The sequence below is a fragment of the Podarcis melisellensis genome (assembly GCF_964234715.1).
Source record: "Podarcis melisellensis genome assembly, chromosome: 9".
In the NCBI taxonomy this organism is placed as follows: Eukaryota; Metazoa; Chordata; class Lepidosauria; order Squamata; family Lacertidae; genus Podarcis; species Podarcis melisellensis.
In genome coordinates, this window is record NC_138541.1 from 76,919,522 (window position 1) to 76,935,644 (window position 16,123).

The window sequence follows — 16,123 nt, forward strand, 5'->3', positions numbered from 1 at the left end:
GGGCACTGAGAGGTGAAAATGAGCAAACAAGAGTTTGTCACACTTGAGAATAGTGGTTCGGAGGAGCTTTAATGAGTGGTTTGCTGGTGTGATAACATTTGGGAAAGTGTTGGGGTTTTTTTGCAACTTCCAATGATTAAAATAGGCTTGCATTGGCATGATACACGTCCGGTTGTGCAGGAGCCCCATGCAGAGCCTGGAATTTGGCCTATACATACTGCATGAATGGGAATGAGAGGGAGAGTGGAGAAAGAGGTTTCTGGATGCCCTGACCTGTCATCCCTTCTCCTATTGGTTGCTCAGTTAGCAGCCACACACACAGGTCAACTTGGGCCAAAGCTCGTTGCTTTTCTTGTGAACCCTCAAGTGGTCAAGTCCTCCTGGTCTGAAAAATGCCGCAATGGGAAGGCTTCCTGCCACAGGGCATGTAACAGCCGCATCAGGGCATGATGTAGGAGAGCTAGTGAGAAGCATATGCTACACACAGAGGACTCTGATGATGGACCCCATAGCTATGTTTTTAATTTCAGGCCTGTGACCTTACTGAAGTATAACTCTCTCTCTTTTCTCCCTCGCAGAATGTCCTCAAACATTATGTTTTCCTCATCTTTGTTGGTTTCCTCATCTTCTTCTTCATCTTCACCTTCTTTAAAGTCCCTGAGACAAAAGGCCGGACTTTTGAAGAGATCTCCAGTGGCTTTGAAAGGAGAAGAGAGGATGGTATTCTTCCAGCAACCATGGAAAAGGGGCCAATGGTGGAACTGACTAGCATACAGCCCACTAAAGATGTTGCACCAAATATTTAACAATGTTCTGTTCTTGACACTTTCTCGGTTCTGAGGATAATCCTCACAGGGGGGAAGCAGAGATACTTTTTTAATTGCTGCTATTTCTTCATTTCCCCGTCAGCCTTTCCTTGTGTGCCAAGACTCTTGCCACATGCTAAAACAAGTTAAATGCAGGGAAACTTGCCTTGCTTACAGTGCTGGAAGGCAATACGGCTTTATCATTCTCCCTACATTGCTCCTTTCCCTGTCACTCATTCATAGAGACCTAAGAAATGGCTCCCTCCCCCGCCTCTATTTAATACATTCTCCTTGCATCATTATATGGGGCTAGCCCTGTATAAGGGGGTTCTGGTCATTTACAGCTTTGAAGTAAATTATTTTCCTGTAAGTGAACTGATGGCTTCTCCTAGGGTCCTTCTCTTGCCAGAGTGTTTTCTACAGTGTGCATGTGGGGAATGGCTGCCCAGAATTATTTAAATCATGGGTGTGCATGGGAAAGAGCTATTTATTTCATCAAATGGGAGTTTGCTTCATCTTCGGGAAATAGGGATAAAGAGAAAAGTCCCGCCCCCTTTTGTACTATTCGAGAAAAATTGTTTACTAGAGTTTATTTATTCCTGTGTCATTTTGCTTGTAAATATTTATTTTTATGTAAAATAGAAGGAAGTGTGGACTGGGAATCACTATGACTGTCAAAGCATTTTGGTGGTAGGCAGTGAAATACCAAAGAGGAAAAGGTCACTCTGTAGGTGGTGTACGGTCCTGCGGAGATTGTGCTTATCACTTTTTAAGGGTCTTTGTGCCATTAGGAAAACTGAGCCTTGGAGAGAACAAGCCTGTAGTTTTATGGACGCTTCTGTGCTGGCCAGACTATTTGGTGAATGTGTTGAATACCTGTCGTTAAGTATTACTTGAACATTGTAATGATAAAGTAAAGAAGGCATTGCAACTTGATGGATTCAGTCATCCCATTTCCAGCTTATAGGCTGGAGGCCATTTCTTGTAGTGATTTTTAAAGACATGAATTAATGTCCTGTGGCTGCTAATGTGTGAACGTATTATTCAGGAAGGGGGACATAAATGTCTTATTTCGAGACCCATCCAGTCTTTATAGATATCAGTATTTGTAGGGTCTCCTAATTTGCATTTGCAATATGAGAATTGAACCTTTCTGTGAGGGCACCCACCTCACACTCTGCACTAGTGAGAAGGGAAAAACCATCTCCAGCCATCTCTGGAGGCCTCTCTGTAGGTTCCCCTGCATTCCTCTTCTTTTCAAAGTAGACACAATTCTGTATCACATTTTCAAGCATATTAGGGTCCTGGAATTCACAGTGTCTCTTAAAGGCGTAGTGAAGTAGTAGGATGACATTGACCTACTGTTTCTTCTGGCAGTCATGATAGTTTAGTGGTTTGTTCTCTCTCTCCGTCTCTTTTTTGAAAAAGAGTAACACAACAGATGGTATTTATGAAATTGAAACGAAACTAGTTTCCCAAAATGTATTTTTGTAATTAATTATTTTATTATTAAATGAAGTATGTGGCAATTTATTGACAAGAAATAGCTTTGGGCTGCAGACGATAGAATGAATAGAGACTAAAGCTACTAAAACTGGATACTAAAAAGTTGTAACCCCATTTATCTGAAGAGCCTGAGATCTCAAATATTTGTTAGCCAGAACTAGGGCTTATTTTACTTGAGATTTCGCTAACTCTCGTCTTGCAGGGAATGTTCTGTTACAGGTACAGATATATGACGTAGTGCAATATGCTAGCATTATGTTTGTTTTAATTCATTCCACTTGAAGAGGAAGCCAGTATGTATTCATGATCTCTTCCCTGTTCATGCTCATTAACCCAGTGGGACAATGTCCATACTCAGTGACTGCATGGGAAGATGTCTACCCCATAATCTTAAACCAGTAGTAAAAATAATACTGTCGCCCTCACCTCTCCAGGGGAACCCTGAGAACTATTGCTTTGTGACATCATCCCTAGTATGATGTGGTCTTCCTTGGGGCATTGAACTTTGGGAGGTTTTGAAGGAAGCGAGTGTCTGCTGTCTTGGGAGTACCTGTTACATTCTTAGCTTGGAAGAGCCTCACTTCCAGAACAACTGAAAAGAGATTGTCATAAACACTGGAAATTGTTACCATCCATTTATGTTGATTATTGCGAATTATCTTCATGTTGCTTCTTTTTGCTGCTCCGCCTGTTACATAAAACTCTTGAGGGTAATGAGATGGTGGTTGCAGTAGGATGCCTCCAATCACCCTGAAGCAAGAGAGAGACTGACAGTCCCCAAACCTTCCCTCATGGCTTGAAACATTTGGCATCCAGTAAAGGCATGAATAGCCTGTTTTGACACAATCTCTCTCCTTGGGCTTCCAAGATGGATGGAAGCCTCTTTTTGTGCAGCAGAAGAGGAGAGGCAGCTTCAAGTGTCAAGCATTGTGGTTACACTCTTTTAAAAATCCATAATTTCTTTACCCAAATATCTGTCCCCTCACACCCACTCCCCATTTTTGGATCCTGCTTTCTTTTTCTTTTTTTGAGTTCACACTTCTTTTTATTTTTTGACCTTCAGTCCCCGTCCCCCAGCATCTCTTCCAAATGGGGTGGCAAAAGCATTCCTGACCTTGCATTCCACACTTCGTGCAATGCCTTGGGTTGAAATTGTGTAACTCACTTGTTCCTTTTTGTTTTCTGTACTGTGAATATTTCCAGTGGGTTTTATAATTTTTGTTATTGTGAATGTGTTGGATGTTTTTAAAATAAAAGGTTTCGGTGGAAATACTGCATATCTGTGTGTATAATTTCTAGCTTTGTAATTTCTCCCCATGAGACAACAAACAGCAATGTAGTTCTACTAACATTTAACCTTTTCATGCAGATTGAAACCCTGCAGATTATTCCTGGACTTCCCATGCAGCAACCTGCAAAATCACGTAGACCCTGCAGATCTTCCACTCCACATCAAAGCTCTTCCTTTGCACTGATCATCTCTGCAGACCTTCCTTGCCTCCCTACTGCATTTTCCTTCCTGCTGTCCCTGGCAGCTCATACAGACCTCTACATTTCTACAAGCAGGACAGGAACACCCTCCTTTCCCCGCCTCTGACTGGGTCTCTGCATCATCAAGCCTGCTTGTGTGGCCCTCAGCAGAGCAAAGCCAGGGTGGGTGTCCTGGCTAGCATGATTCCTTGGAGGCAAGGCTGAGATAAATGTTACCTATTCAATGTGTGTTTGTAGTGATAGAAAGCAAGAGCTTAGATATGTTTTGGGATGCCACTTGACAAGAGAGGATACCACAAATTTCCCCCCTGTGGTGTATAAAATGAATATAAATAAATTAAACTACCAAACTACCGGTAACAATCATCTGCATCCAGGTCAGAAACCATATATGTACAGTACATGTAGGAGAGGATCTGGAAAGGCAGTGTATTTCTTACTACTGTATGCTGTTTGCCCATCTGACCGCTTGCAGATGCCTAAGCTCCCAACTATTTTAAGTTTAAAAAGCAAAACAGCAGCCATTTCATGTAGAGTTATTTTTCTCTCTGAGATGAGCAAACTTCTATCAAGTTTTTTCAATTAATGGCTTGAATATTAATAGGTATGGTCCATAAGTAATCTGTAGCAGAATAAGGGCAATTCGCTGTTGAAACAAAATACAAACGGCATGCTAACAAGGGGCTAAAACTCCCATTGTAAACATAGTAAAAAAACCTGATGACCCATAGGATTACAGTGGTACCTCGGGTTACATACGCTTCAGGTTACATGCACTTCAGGTTACAGACTCCGCTAACCCAGAAACATTACCTCGGGTTAAGAACTTTGCTTCAGGATGAGAACAGAAATTGTGCTCCAGCGGCGCAGTGGCAGCAGGAGGCCCCATTAGCTAAAGTGGTGCTTCAGGTTAAGAACAGTTTCAGGTTAAGAACGGACCTCTGGAATGAATTAAGTACTTAACCCGAGGTACCACTGTAGTTGATTTATTAAAAAATCATATTAGACCGAAACCTTTATGAAGCCAACGAAAATGTCACAAAATATTGTGCAAGCTTCCAACGTCTCCAAAATGCTTCATCCGGTTAAGCCAGAGGTTTTCAACCTTTTTTGAGTCCATGGCTCCCTTGGCCAACTATCATTCTTTCTCAAGGCCCCCAGGGTGCCACGGCACACTGGTTGAAAACCACTGGGTTAGGCAGTAAGCAAAGCTGGAGGTGAGGAATTTGCTGCATCTGGTGAGAATCTTAAGACAGAGAAGAGGAAGCTGACTAACCCAGGATATCATGGCAGAAGTTTCTTTGCACAGGTGCATGCAAACACAGACAAATGGTTCTATATTATTGATAGGTTTTTTTTTAATGACGCCACATGTGAACTGAATTTTCTATTTACTTCTCTCTATAGCAGCACCTCCTTAAGAGAGGTGAACAGTGGAGTAACAAACCATATAACATGTGAGTTACAAAACAATATTTTTAATATGGACAACCACTGTGTGCATAGAATCAATATTAGTTACACATTCTTTGTATGTGAAATGTAGAAAAAATAGAAATACAGTCAGAATTGCACAGCCTTATGACACACAAGAATTTACGCATTTTTGTGATGTGAAAGTTGAATTACTACATGATCTCCAGCTGGGTAAACCCAAAGTAGTTAGAACTTTGTCCCACTGAAATAAATGGTTCAGGCATTTTAAATCAAGTACTTCATCTAAAATAGGTTGCATGTTGAACTGTCTGAATGGTACTCTGAACACATCACAATCTTTACTAAAATAAAAGATGGATAGCTATTTTTCATTTGCTACTTTACATGTGGAACAGTAGATTGTATTTAAGTGAGAGAATGAGACTTAAAGTGCTTTATTATAGGTTTGCTTTTATTCCTAAAAAGATGTCACACACAAACATTGGCAAGAGTGACTTTCTGACATGCTTTTCTTTGGCCTTTATCACATTTGCTTCAAAGTAGCACATTATTTACCCTCTTGGGGAATATTTTTTTCATCAGCATATTTTGATTTTGTATAGGTTTTGCTCACTAGTGCAAAATGTAGAAACAAAACAGTAGCCGATTTTTTTGTCAAAACTACACATTTCCTTCTTATTTAAAATTACTTTTTTTTGCAACAGGCAACAGCTAAAGCAATCATTAATTTAAAGCAAGGCTTGTTATATACTTTTGAAGACCCAGTAGCTACTGAGATATTCCTCTGGGTCATGCAAATGCCATGTTTTCTCTCTCTCCAATTTTCTGTCCCTACCCCTAACACAATGAAGCTAGACAAAGGGTCAACAGCAGGCGCAGATGATAAGCTGTGGCAAGAGTGCAGTTTGTTTTCATTAAGCACATTTCAGTTTCTCTACGGGAGGCTAGAAAAGCAGAGCTTTTTTCTTTAGCTCATTTCTTTTCCAAAGTGCAAGTCGTTCAAATTGTTCAATGCTCATTTCAAAGACTTCCTGGAACTGTTCAGGGGAGAGGTGACGCTTGAAGAAGAAAAGAAAGAAAAAGCAGTAAAAAAAATCCTTACTTTTATGCATGTATTGTGCTAGAAATAAAAATGTGAAGTTTTGAATCAAATTCACAACATATTTCGGAAACCATTTGCCCCAAAAGCATACATTAAAATGTCAAAGAAAATACTTCTCTATTAAATTTGTATTGCATCTTTCTGCCCGCAGCACTCAAAGCAACCAACAATCAGAATGAAAATACAGTAAGCCATAAAAAGACAAAGCAAGTAAACAGAACGACAGGTAGCTACCAATCAGGATCAGAAAATAAAATAATAAAACACCAAGTGTGGAGGCTCAAAGCCTGTCCATGGCCTCCATTACCCCATGGTATTTGGAAAAGGAAAATACTTACCAAGTGTTCCTGTTCCACATGACTTATGGAGGATATTCTAGACCCCTTAGGGGTCGACCCCTTCCCTTAATCCAGAGGCAGGGACAACTTTGGTTGCTCCAGAAGGGGAGGAACCTCTTTCCCTAACCCAGCTAGAAGAGTCCTTCAACTCTGGATCTAGCAATCACTAACTTGCTACTTTCTGTGCCACTCACCTTCCAAATGCCACATCTGCTCAGGAAATTCCAACACATACAATTTAAAAATAAATAAATAAGTAAATGCATTCCTTACCTCCAACCTAGTTCTGTCTACATCCTTTGGTAGCTTCACTCGAACTCTGTTTGTTACAATAAGTGTTTCATATGGATAGACCTAATTCAAAGAGAAAGTGTGACACTAGAAAGATGCCTCCCTTGTGGAAATTTTTAAAAATGCAAATGGAACATATTTGTATCTATATTTGATGTATTTGATTTCAAAAGGACTAAAGGAGAAAAAAGGAATATACTGAACCTTGTTAAGAAGGGCTGATTCTCAACATTCTCTAAGTGTTGTCAACAGCAACCCTTACCTTGTATTCTGCAAGAGACAGGGGAAAAAAACTGGCAGGTTAGAGCAGAACTGGCTGTTGGTTATATACTACATTTTGAGAACTGGTTCAAGTATTATTTCTGTGGGAGATTTTAGCAGTCAAACCTAACAATGGATATATGCTAGTTAGTATATGAAGGGGTTAAGGACCACAGAGTTCTAGATCACTAGAGTAGGCTCAGTGATGTCACGCCCCCTCCTTGTCCTGAGAGCGAAGGCTTGTTTCCTGTTCCTATTTCTCTCCCTCCATCCCTCTCACACTGCAAGCAATGGAGGCAGACACGCCTCAAGTTAGCTCTCTGCCTCAGACATGTGTCGGCGGCTGCTTTGCTGCATTTTTCTACCCAAGAACATTTTCCTGTATTTTATTGCTGTTGCATAAAGAAAAAGTGTGTGGCTGTGACCTTGGATTAAGTAAGTAAAGCATTTTTAAACTTACTTCAGAGTGTGGTCTGTTTCACGGAGGAGGGTAGAAGAGATTGAATAGCCTATTCCTATGTTTCATTAATTTGCCTAATGACAAGATTTAAATTCTGCTACCGAGGCTCTTTATGTACTAGTCCCGTTGTTTTTAAAAGCAGGCACTAGCTGTTTTTCGTTTGTTAGCTAACCCACACATGGGTCTGCAGAGTATTAAATATATCCTCTTCCCTACACCCATCAACTTCTCCCTGTCGACAGTTTACTGTGTGGAGTCAGACCATGTAGAAGCTGCAAGCTCCAAAATACAGTGGCCAAGTTACCAGCTGGGGTCCCCCTCAGATCACACATAACCCCAACCCCTGTTTTGAAACAGTTGTACTGGTCAAGACGCTCATCTTGGTGTTTAAGGCCCTGAATGTCATAGGCCCCAAATACCTGAAATATTGAGTCCTTCCCAAGGACCCCTCAGGTGTTAAGATTGGCAGAGGGGGGCCTTTTGGTGATCTGCCATGCTCAGAAGCTTAGGTGGCAGTGGCAGTCTCTGTGGCAGACCCTAAACTGTGGAACTCCCTCCTCTTCTTTATGCAATACTCATTGAATGCGAAAGACTCGAGAGATGTACATTGTCAGGACCACCCTAATTTTGTGATTATGTTTTAAACTGTTTTTTCTTTTTTTTAATATACTGTTTTAGTTGTTGTAACCTACCCTGGGACCTTAGGGTGAAAGGCAAGTAATAAATTAAGATGATGATGATGATGATATAGCACTCCTTATCATATGCATCAACAAGTAATATATATTTAGTGCAGGCACTTCATATAATAACACTAACATATCCTTAATGGCTGTTATGTTGGCATGTTTTGTACAAATGGGAAAGGGTGGGCTAAAACACATTCAGTATTACCACCTAGAAGAGGGGCTTGTGTGATGCTCACATGATAGCCCTAATGCCTGATCCAGTAGTTTTCAACTTTTTAGACCTGGGACTGGGTTTTAGCTGAAGAAGTAATTTGGAGACCCACTTCCTCATTTTTAGCTTTCATCTGTGTGACCCACGTTGGGTCAGACTGCAATTCAGTAGCAGGTCCCAACCCACCAGCTGAAAATCAGTGAAATCTCAACCATCCCTGAGGTTGTGAAATCACTATAGCTGCACACACCACTGACCTCTCTGACCCAAACATTAAGATTATTCGTCGTAAAAGCAATTATGCTGGTAATTTGATGCTAAGTTTGCAACTCCTGCACTGATGCAAATGCATTAAATATGAAATCCATTCTACATTGTGCAAAGCAGCCTGAAGTTTGATTGTTATTAGTGGGGTTGCCAATTGCTCAGTTCTGGTGAGTGCCTGAAGGTTATGCAGTCTTAGCACAACTCATACAGAGAACAGCGGTTTGGGATCCCTCCCTCCCAACCCCCCTTCCTTTGAAAGGCAGAAATGGGACAGTTTGGGGGTATACCTCTCTTTCCCCAAGTAGAATCCTGGTCCGTGTCATAGTGGGCCATATCTGCAGCCTAGGACAGAAAGAAAAACGGTGTTTTATAAATTAATTCAATAAATAATAAAGTATAATGCAGAAAAATGCCATCTATAGCACACAGTCTTTAATATAACACTTTACCTGTGATGGGAATGTGACAAATCAGCTGCAACATGCATATGGATATGGATATGATGAAACTTTTTGAAGTGGTCTATAAATATCTATAACCACCATAAAAACAATAGCGATTTTACTAAAGCCAATTTTTAGTTTGGAATTCTTTAGGCATATGAATTATCGTGTAGCTTTATTACTGAAACTAGGTGTGGTTCAAACCTTGTATTTGAAGGTGCTGTTTTTTCTTGAGGTATCTGACAACGGTTGTGTGAAATATCTCTAGCAATTCTGTCCAAAGGGGCCTGTCATTAATTATTTCACTGAAGTAACAAAGCTATCAGGTTGCATCTTATACACACTTAGCTAAGAGTAAGTCCCACTGAGCTTAAAAGGGCTTAATTCTGAGTAGTCATAAATATGATTTCACTGTTAATCATCTTACTGAAGTACTGCTCCATTATTTACTTTTATTAATGTCAAGCTCACATTTAAGCTAATGCAATTCATTTCACTTGCTCATTTTATTTTTACATTTAGCTTGAAGGAGAGCCTATTCTAATGTTTCCTCATAAGTACAGGCAACCTCCGATTTGCGAGGGGGTTGCATTCCAGGTCACTGTGTGTGACGGTGGAGAGCACATAAGCTTGTGCTGCCCCGTTATTCTCCTGCCCCCTTTTCCGGTCACGCAGTCAGACGTCAAAAGGTTGCTGCCTGTAATTCTGCTTATTAATTTTATTGGGGTGATTATTTTCCTTCCTTTAAAGAAACAATGTCAAATTTACATATTATGCATCATGATAAACGTATTCATCAGATTTAAAGTGTCTCTATGTTCTTAAAAAAGAAAATAATCAGCCATGGTGGTACTACGTCAAATGAGGAGGGCTTTTTAACCCTTTCCCCCAAGTTGAGAGAGAAACAGAGAAAGGAGTAGTGGGAGAATACATCTGTTTGGAGATAGCCTTAAAGAGAAACAGAAGTCTATGGAGCTGGTAGCCAAATATATTTACCCACAGAAAAAAATCAACTGAGTGCCATACAGAAGTAAAAATCACATTTCCCACCCGAGGACAGCTCTGAAAGTTGTGATCAAGCCACCTGACAGCTGGCCCTTTCTGCAAAAGCAGATCCAGGGCCTCTCCAGACACAAGTCTTATTGCAGGCATATGCAACAACAAACATTTTCAATGCAGATTTGTACTGATTTCCCCTCCTGATACATAAATATTCTTCAATACTCTTGCAACTTTGAACTGTGCTGTCCTCCTTTGACTCCTCCCCATAGTTGTCAACTTTTCCCTTTTCTTGCGAGGAATCCTATTCGGAATAAGGGAATTTCCCTTTAAAAAGGGAAACGTTGACAGCTATGCTCGTCCCAGGCCACTGTTTATGTTCCCTTCATGTTCCCACCACTGCCTTTTCCAGCAGTGGACCCTCACCCTGCTCACACAAGCAAAGCCACTGGAACTGGAAAAAAGATCAGGCCTGCAGGAATTTTGTCTCCTTCCCCACACTTTTTATTTAAGCACAGAATGTTTGCGCTGTGCCACCGTGCCAGCACTATACTCTCACTCTCACTCTTAACAGGCTGTGATTGCTGTGTTCAGTTTCACAAAAATGTCATCACCAGGAAGCGTATGTGTGAGTGGCTTCACTGAAGAACTGATTTCAATTTGGCACATTGCCGTGGTGGCAAAGGGCATCAAAGGTGACAGTAGAAAAACAACAACAGGAATATTTCTAGTGTGGAACTTTTGAGGCATTGCTACTTTTGGCATGTGACCATCCTAAAAGTTTCAGAGTCATAAATGAACTTGAATGCTAGAGCACATTTGAGCACTGCCGGGAACACAAAGAATCCTGAATACACAATTTAAAAAAGAAGTCTAGAGCCCCTGCCCCTCATCAACTGTCAGTTGGCCCAACCCACACCTTCAAGGGGCCAGATGAAATTCGGCAAAAGGCTGAATCTGCCCTCATGCCATAGATTACTCACCCCTTATGCCAGGTCAGGCTAACAAATAGCCTGACCTGGCCCAAGCACAGGGAGCTAGATGGTTCATCAACCTAATCAAGTATATCATTGTATTTGCACTTAAGACATTTTTATGTCTACCTACATGGTGTAACCCATTCTTTCCATAGTCAGGAAGAGAAGCAGATTTGGAATATGGAAATCCTACAAAAGAGACAGAAGAGATATTTTTTAAAAATGCATTGTCTGATATATGCATAGCTCAATAAGCAAGAGGTTGCCTCAATAATTTTAAGATGTACTGTAGAAAATAGACAGGTCTCGCCAAATGTATCAAAATGGAGGCAGAATCTGCCACATCCACTCTTGAGTTTCTCTGTATAAATGCAGCTGCTTTTATGTTATACATATTTTATGAAGGATGAGCAGATATAAGGATTATATCCATTAGACTTCTTCCAGTCTGAAATTGAGGGCTGAATTTCCATAAAATGTGTGTATTATACTCAAAAAAATACTCAAAAAAGGAGCAGGGATAAAAGAAAACCGCCAGTCCTTGCAGAGTGCCTCAACTTCTACAGAACATTTTGAAGTCATGTGGTGTTTTCCAGATACTCCCTTTGATGTTCTAGGTTAGGCACATTTAGAAGTATAGAAAAACCTTTCCATTTGGGTTGGCGATTGATGGCCAGTCAGTTAAACAAAATATATTTTTGATGCACTTTGAAGCTTTCACATGCATTAATTTAATCTAATTCCTGCTTGTAAATTTTGCGGATGTGTTTATATTGTAATCTGCTCTGGCCTCTGGCAGTGAAATGAGACAGATCCCTCCCTCCACAAGAAAATAATGAGGTATGAGTGGCTCAGAGAAGACAAGTGGTACAACTGGTTCAGCTGTGAAGATTTAGAACTGAATGCAATTTCTAAGGCTAAAGGAAACACTGAACAGTATTTCAATACAGAGAAGTGTCCAGAATCAAAAGCAACTCATCGTGCGTGTTAAAGAAAATGTCAAATTTCAGTGGGTATAGATACAATTCCAGATGCAACAGAAAACAGAAATCAGCCATCAGTGAGCATTGAGGCCTCTCATTCCAGACGTACCTAGAGCGAAGACTTTAAGTGCTGAACAGTGTGATTACAGCTAGGATCCTGTGCACATTAAAAAATAATAATTGAAGATTTTATTGGTTTACCAAAGTACATGCCTTGTATCTTTTTTAAGGTTTAAGAATCTTTTTTGCATTTGAAGTGAAACATTAGTGTTGTATACAGAATAAAGTTGAGGAAGAAGAAGCGGGGAAGAGGGATAGTAATACTTGGTGTGTATGTGGGGTTTTTATGTCAGCGTCACTTGGGTAGGTTCTTTTTCTATTCCTTTATTATATTTCCTAGGTAGTGAGAGAGGTTGCTGGGGGCCCAGGGAATGGTTGGTTTGCATGTGGGGAGGGGGGTTGTTGGGTCAGGTTAGCAATATTAATTTGTATGTTGTTGGTGGGTTCTTGCTGTTGTCTTGTTGGGCTGTGATATCCTGTGCACGTTTTAATTCTATATGACTCACTTCTGAATAAACAAGGGTAGAATCAGATTGCCAAATTAGTTTCAGCGGGACTTAACTAATTCTCTCTGGGTTGTACCCAGAATGTTTTGATGGCAAGAGCTTCTCTGCAGATCATTTGGGATTTTATGGGAGCTAGATGGCATGCTGCAAAAATATGTAAACACAACATTTATTTATTTAATTTTTAAAAAACACCCAGAAAAATAGAATTTAGTTGCATTTTAGGTAAACACTTTGAAAAACTGGACCAAAGTCCACAAGACTATATTGGCAAAACAATGCTATTATGGGATTCAGAATGGTTCCTGCTATAGCTCTTGTCACAGGGCTGCTGGAATGGTTCTGGCTTGATTTAAGGGCCCAATTCTCCAAATTGTTAAGGTCATATTGAATCCTGATTCTGTTTTCTGCAGCATTGGCTACCCTGCCCAGTTTGGTGCCATCTGCAAATTGGATGACCATCCCCTCAATTCCTTCATCCATGTCACTTATAACGACAATGAAGAAGAGGCCCAGGACAGATCCTGCTGCTCCCTTGGTGTCTTCCGCAAGCTTTACCAATAACTCAGAAGGAGCAGTTCATAGTGTTGGGGTGCTTTTGGATCCATCTTTGTCATTAGATCCCCTGGTGACTTCTGTGCTTAGAAGTGCCTAGTTTAGGCTGGGAAGACACTATGGCCATTTGTGGACCAGGATAGCCTTACTACTGTTGCCACATGTGCTAGTAACCTCCCAGATGGACTACTGCAATATGCTCTATGTGGGGCTGCCCGTGAGGTTGGCCCAGAAGTTGCACCTAGCAGAAAATGCAATGGCTTGAATGATCAGTGGGGCAAACTATAGGAGTTATGCCTGCTTTATATATTGGGGTTGGGGTGCAATATGGATAGCACAGATTTATAAATATGTATAACAGGGACAAGTGTTCATTCTATCTTTACTTTCCAGTAAGACACTTTGCAATGAAATATTTTAGGAAATGTTGGCAAATCTTGAAAATGCTACTAGTTAAGTGGCCGGAAGTTTTTGGACACTTGCTTTCATAGATCACTAGTCATTATTCTTCTATATTAAATGGATCCATCTATCGATAAACGGGCGGTTAAGGGTGTGCAAACACTGTGCCTTCTCTGCCAGTATTAATGCAATATATGGTGGGTGCCCCAGTGCCAACGCATTCGTTTGAGCCAATGCCTCAATAAAATATACAGCTTTCAGCTGTCTTTTTACAGACCACCCAGGTGCCTTCTAGATATTTTGGACTCCAATCCCCATCCATCTCAGTGATTACGCGAGTTCTATTCCAACAATAGCTTGTAGGCACCAGGTTGCAGAGGGCTGCCATACAGACCCTCCTAAGTCTCATGCCCTATGTCTTTGGCTGAATGTTGATGGGAGATCTGAAACCTCCCACGATGTGCTTTCCATTGCACTTTTTGAAGTGACTGTGAATACAGGTGAAACAGCTGAAGTTCAATGCCATCACTTGTAAGTTAAATACAGCTGTTTCTGGTGAAAAACTCCCTGCCCCACTACAGCTGTGTTAATGCAATAATCTCAGTAACTGTCACCAACCTGCTTCAGTAAAAGGTTAAAGATGTGTCCACTGGTCATATATTTTTGTATCTCATGGCTATTCAACTCCCACCTTACAATTTTCTTATGATTTCACTTCATGGAACTGATGAAGTGGGCTTGAGCAACAAGCAATTATAAATGTGCCAGTCGTTAATTGTGCCACATGACTCTTTTGATTGTGTTAATCAGGTCTCCGTCAATTTACTTTACCAGATACGAAGGGGGTGGGGACTTCCAGTACTTACGTAAGTAGGTACTGTTTGCGTTACTGTGCAAACGCTGAAGCTCTCTGTCGGTTCCAGGACTTTGTGGGAGTGACTGAGTATCCAGATCTGGAGAGTTAGTTCTGGCATCCACCTCCCCTTTCAAAGTCAGCCAGCTTGATTTTAGCTGAGAAGCACAAATCCCAGCATTAAAATGAGACGCTTTCCCGAAGATTCATATAGGGAGGAATTGACCGTGTGAAAGATGAAAGTAAAATCAAGTTTTATCATTATTTTGAAACCATTTGTATCAGTAACAAAGTATTTCACCACTGAGATGTTAAGAAGGATGGATTTCCTGTTGCTCCCTTACCGCTTTCCAATTTCAGTAAGATTTCAGGCTATATGAATATGAGCAACCTACCAAAAGAGGAAGGAAGGAGTAGCAAATCTGACAGGCTGCCTTCATGTCTGGGGGTGGTGGTGTCATCAGAAGGGTTTAACATGCCTTAAACCAACACCAGCAGCATGCAAGGCCCATTTACACAGCCGACTCTGAATGTTTATTGCGAAGATAAAATGCTTCCTCCCTCCCAGTCCAAGTGCTAAAAAAACCTGACCAGTCTTACAAGCAGCACTGTCATTCGTTTTTTAAAAAATCAATTATCAGAGGCTTCAGTGATTATTCAATTATTTTGTGCATGCATAAAATCAGGTGATGAAAAATGAATTATTCAGAGCAAGCACTCTTAGTATCATGGCACCCTCCGCACTGAGGTCAGGCACCTTTAATATTTGCATGAAATGGAAGATTATGCATTGACCCCCTGTAATTTACCCCAGGCAACTACACTGTTATATGATGGCTAATAAAGTACCTATGTAGCTAGATCAAAGGTCTAGCCACACCAGTGGCCTAAAAAATCAAGTCCTGAAAATGTATAACGGCAAGATGCCGGAGATTCTCCTTACTGTGGTGTGGAATCATTTAGTGCCAAAGTGCCTATCTGGGTTCTTCTTAAGAATACGAACAATAAAACAAACTGAAATCTCACTGCAGTGTTTTGCGTAAACTGAGTGTCAATCTGTGTGAGATAACGAAGCTGTTGTCTTGATTTCAAGTTGGTGGATGAGTTTCTCACCTTCTGCTCACCCAGGAAAGAGAAAGAGATCCTGCTCCCTATCCCTGTCTTCTGGCAAGTGCTGGCGACTCTGAAGAGGGGTGAGGAGCCAACCTTTCACCTCATGTCAGGCTGGGACATGCGCAGAAGTGGCAAAAGAAAATCTCAGAGCTTCTGGGTGCTGCCCAGCACAGCGTGAGGCCGACTTTTACCCTCAGAGGAAGCACAGCATAGCTTGCTCATCTTGTGCTGTGCCAGGGGAACTCAAAAACAGTAAGCATTTGTCTTGAGTCTCCCCCCCCCCTCAACATATACCAACTTGACTTGATGACATGAATAAATGTGTCTGGTTTGTGAAGTCTGGTGCAACTGCCTGAAGAGCAGAGCAAGGGAG

The 16,123-nt window shown here is 41.0% G+C and overlaps 2 protein-coding genes across 10 annotated transcripts in view; one reads left to right on the plus strand and one right to left on the minus strand.

Moving 5' to 3' along the window:
• Nucleotides 1–3,589, plus strand: part of LOC309377954 (solute carrier family 2, facilitated glucose transporter member 3-like) — a 230,922-nt gene extending 227,333 nt beyond the window's left edge. For all 3 annotated transcript variants that reach the window (XM_081925686.1, XM_081925687.1, XM_081925685.1), the window contains one exon: nt 579–3,589. In XM_081925686.1, coding sequence (XP_081781812.1) covers nt 579–806 — 228 coding nt within the window. In that variant the 3' untranslated portion in view covers nt 807–3,589. The remainder of the gene's footprint in view (nt 1–578) is intronic.
• A 2,081-nt stretch (nt 3,590–5,670) lies between these two features.
• Nucleotides 5,671–16,123, minus strand: part of ABLIM2 (actin binding LIM protein family member 2) — a 54,363-nt gene continuing 43,910 nt past the window's right edge. For 6 of the 7 annotated variants that reach the window (XR_014171780.1, XR_014171781.1, XR_014171782.1 and 3 more), the window contains 6 exons: nt 14,651–14,795; nt 11,409–11,467; nt 9,147–9,201; nt 7,176–7,241; nt 6,954–7,034; nt 5,671–6,298 (listed from right to left, as the gene is read on the minus strand). Coding sequence is in view for 1 of the 7 variants with exons in the window: in XM_081925646.1 (XP_081781772.1) it covers nt 6,185–6,298; nt 6,954–7,034; nt 7,234–7,241; nt 9,147–9,201; nt 11,409–11,467; nt 14,651–14,795 (462 nt within the window). In the remaining 6 variants the exon portion in view is untranslated. The remainder of the gene's footprint in view (nt 6,299–6,953; nt 7,035–7,175; nt 7,242–9,146; nt 9,202–11,408; nt 11,468–14,650; nt 14,796–16,123) is intronic. The other variant, XM_081925646.1, reaches the window with a different exon arrangement.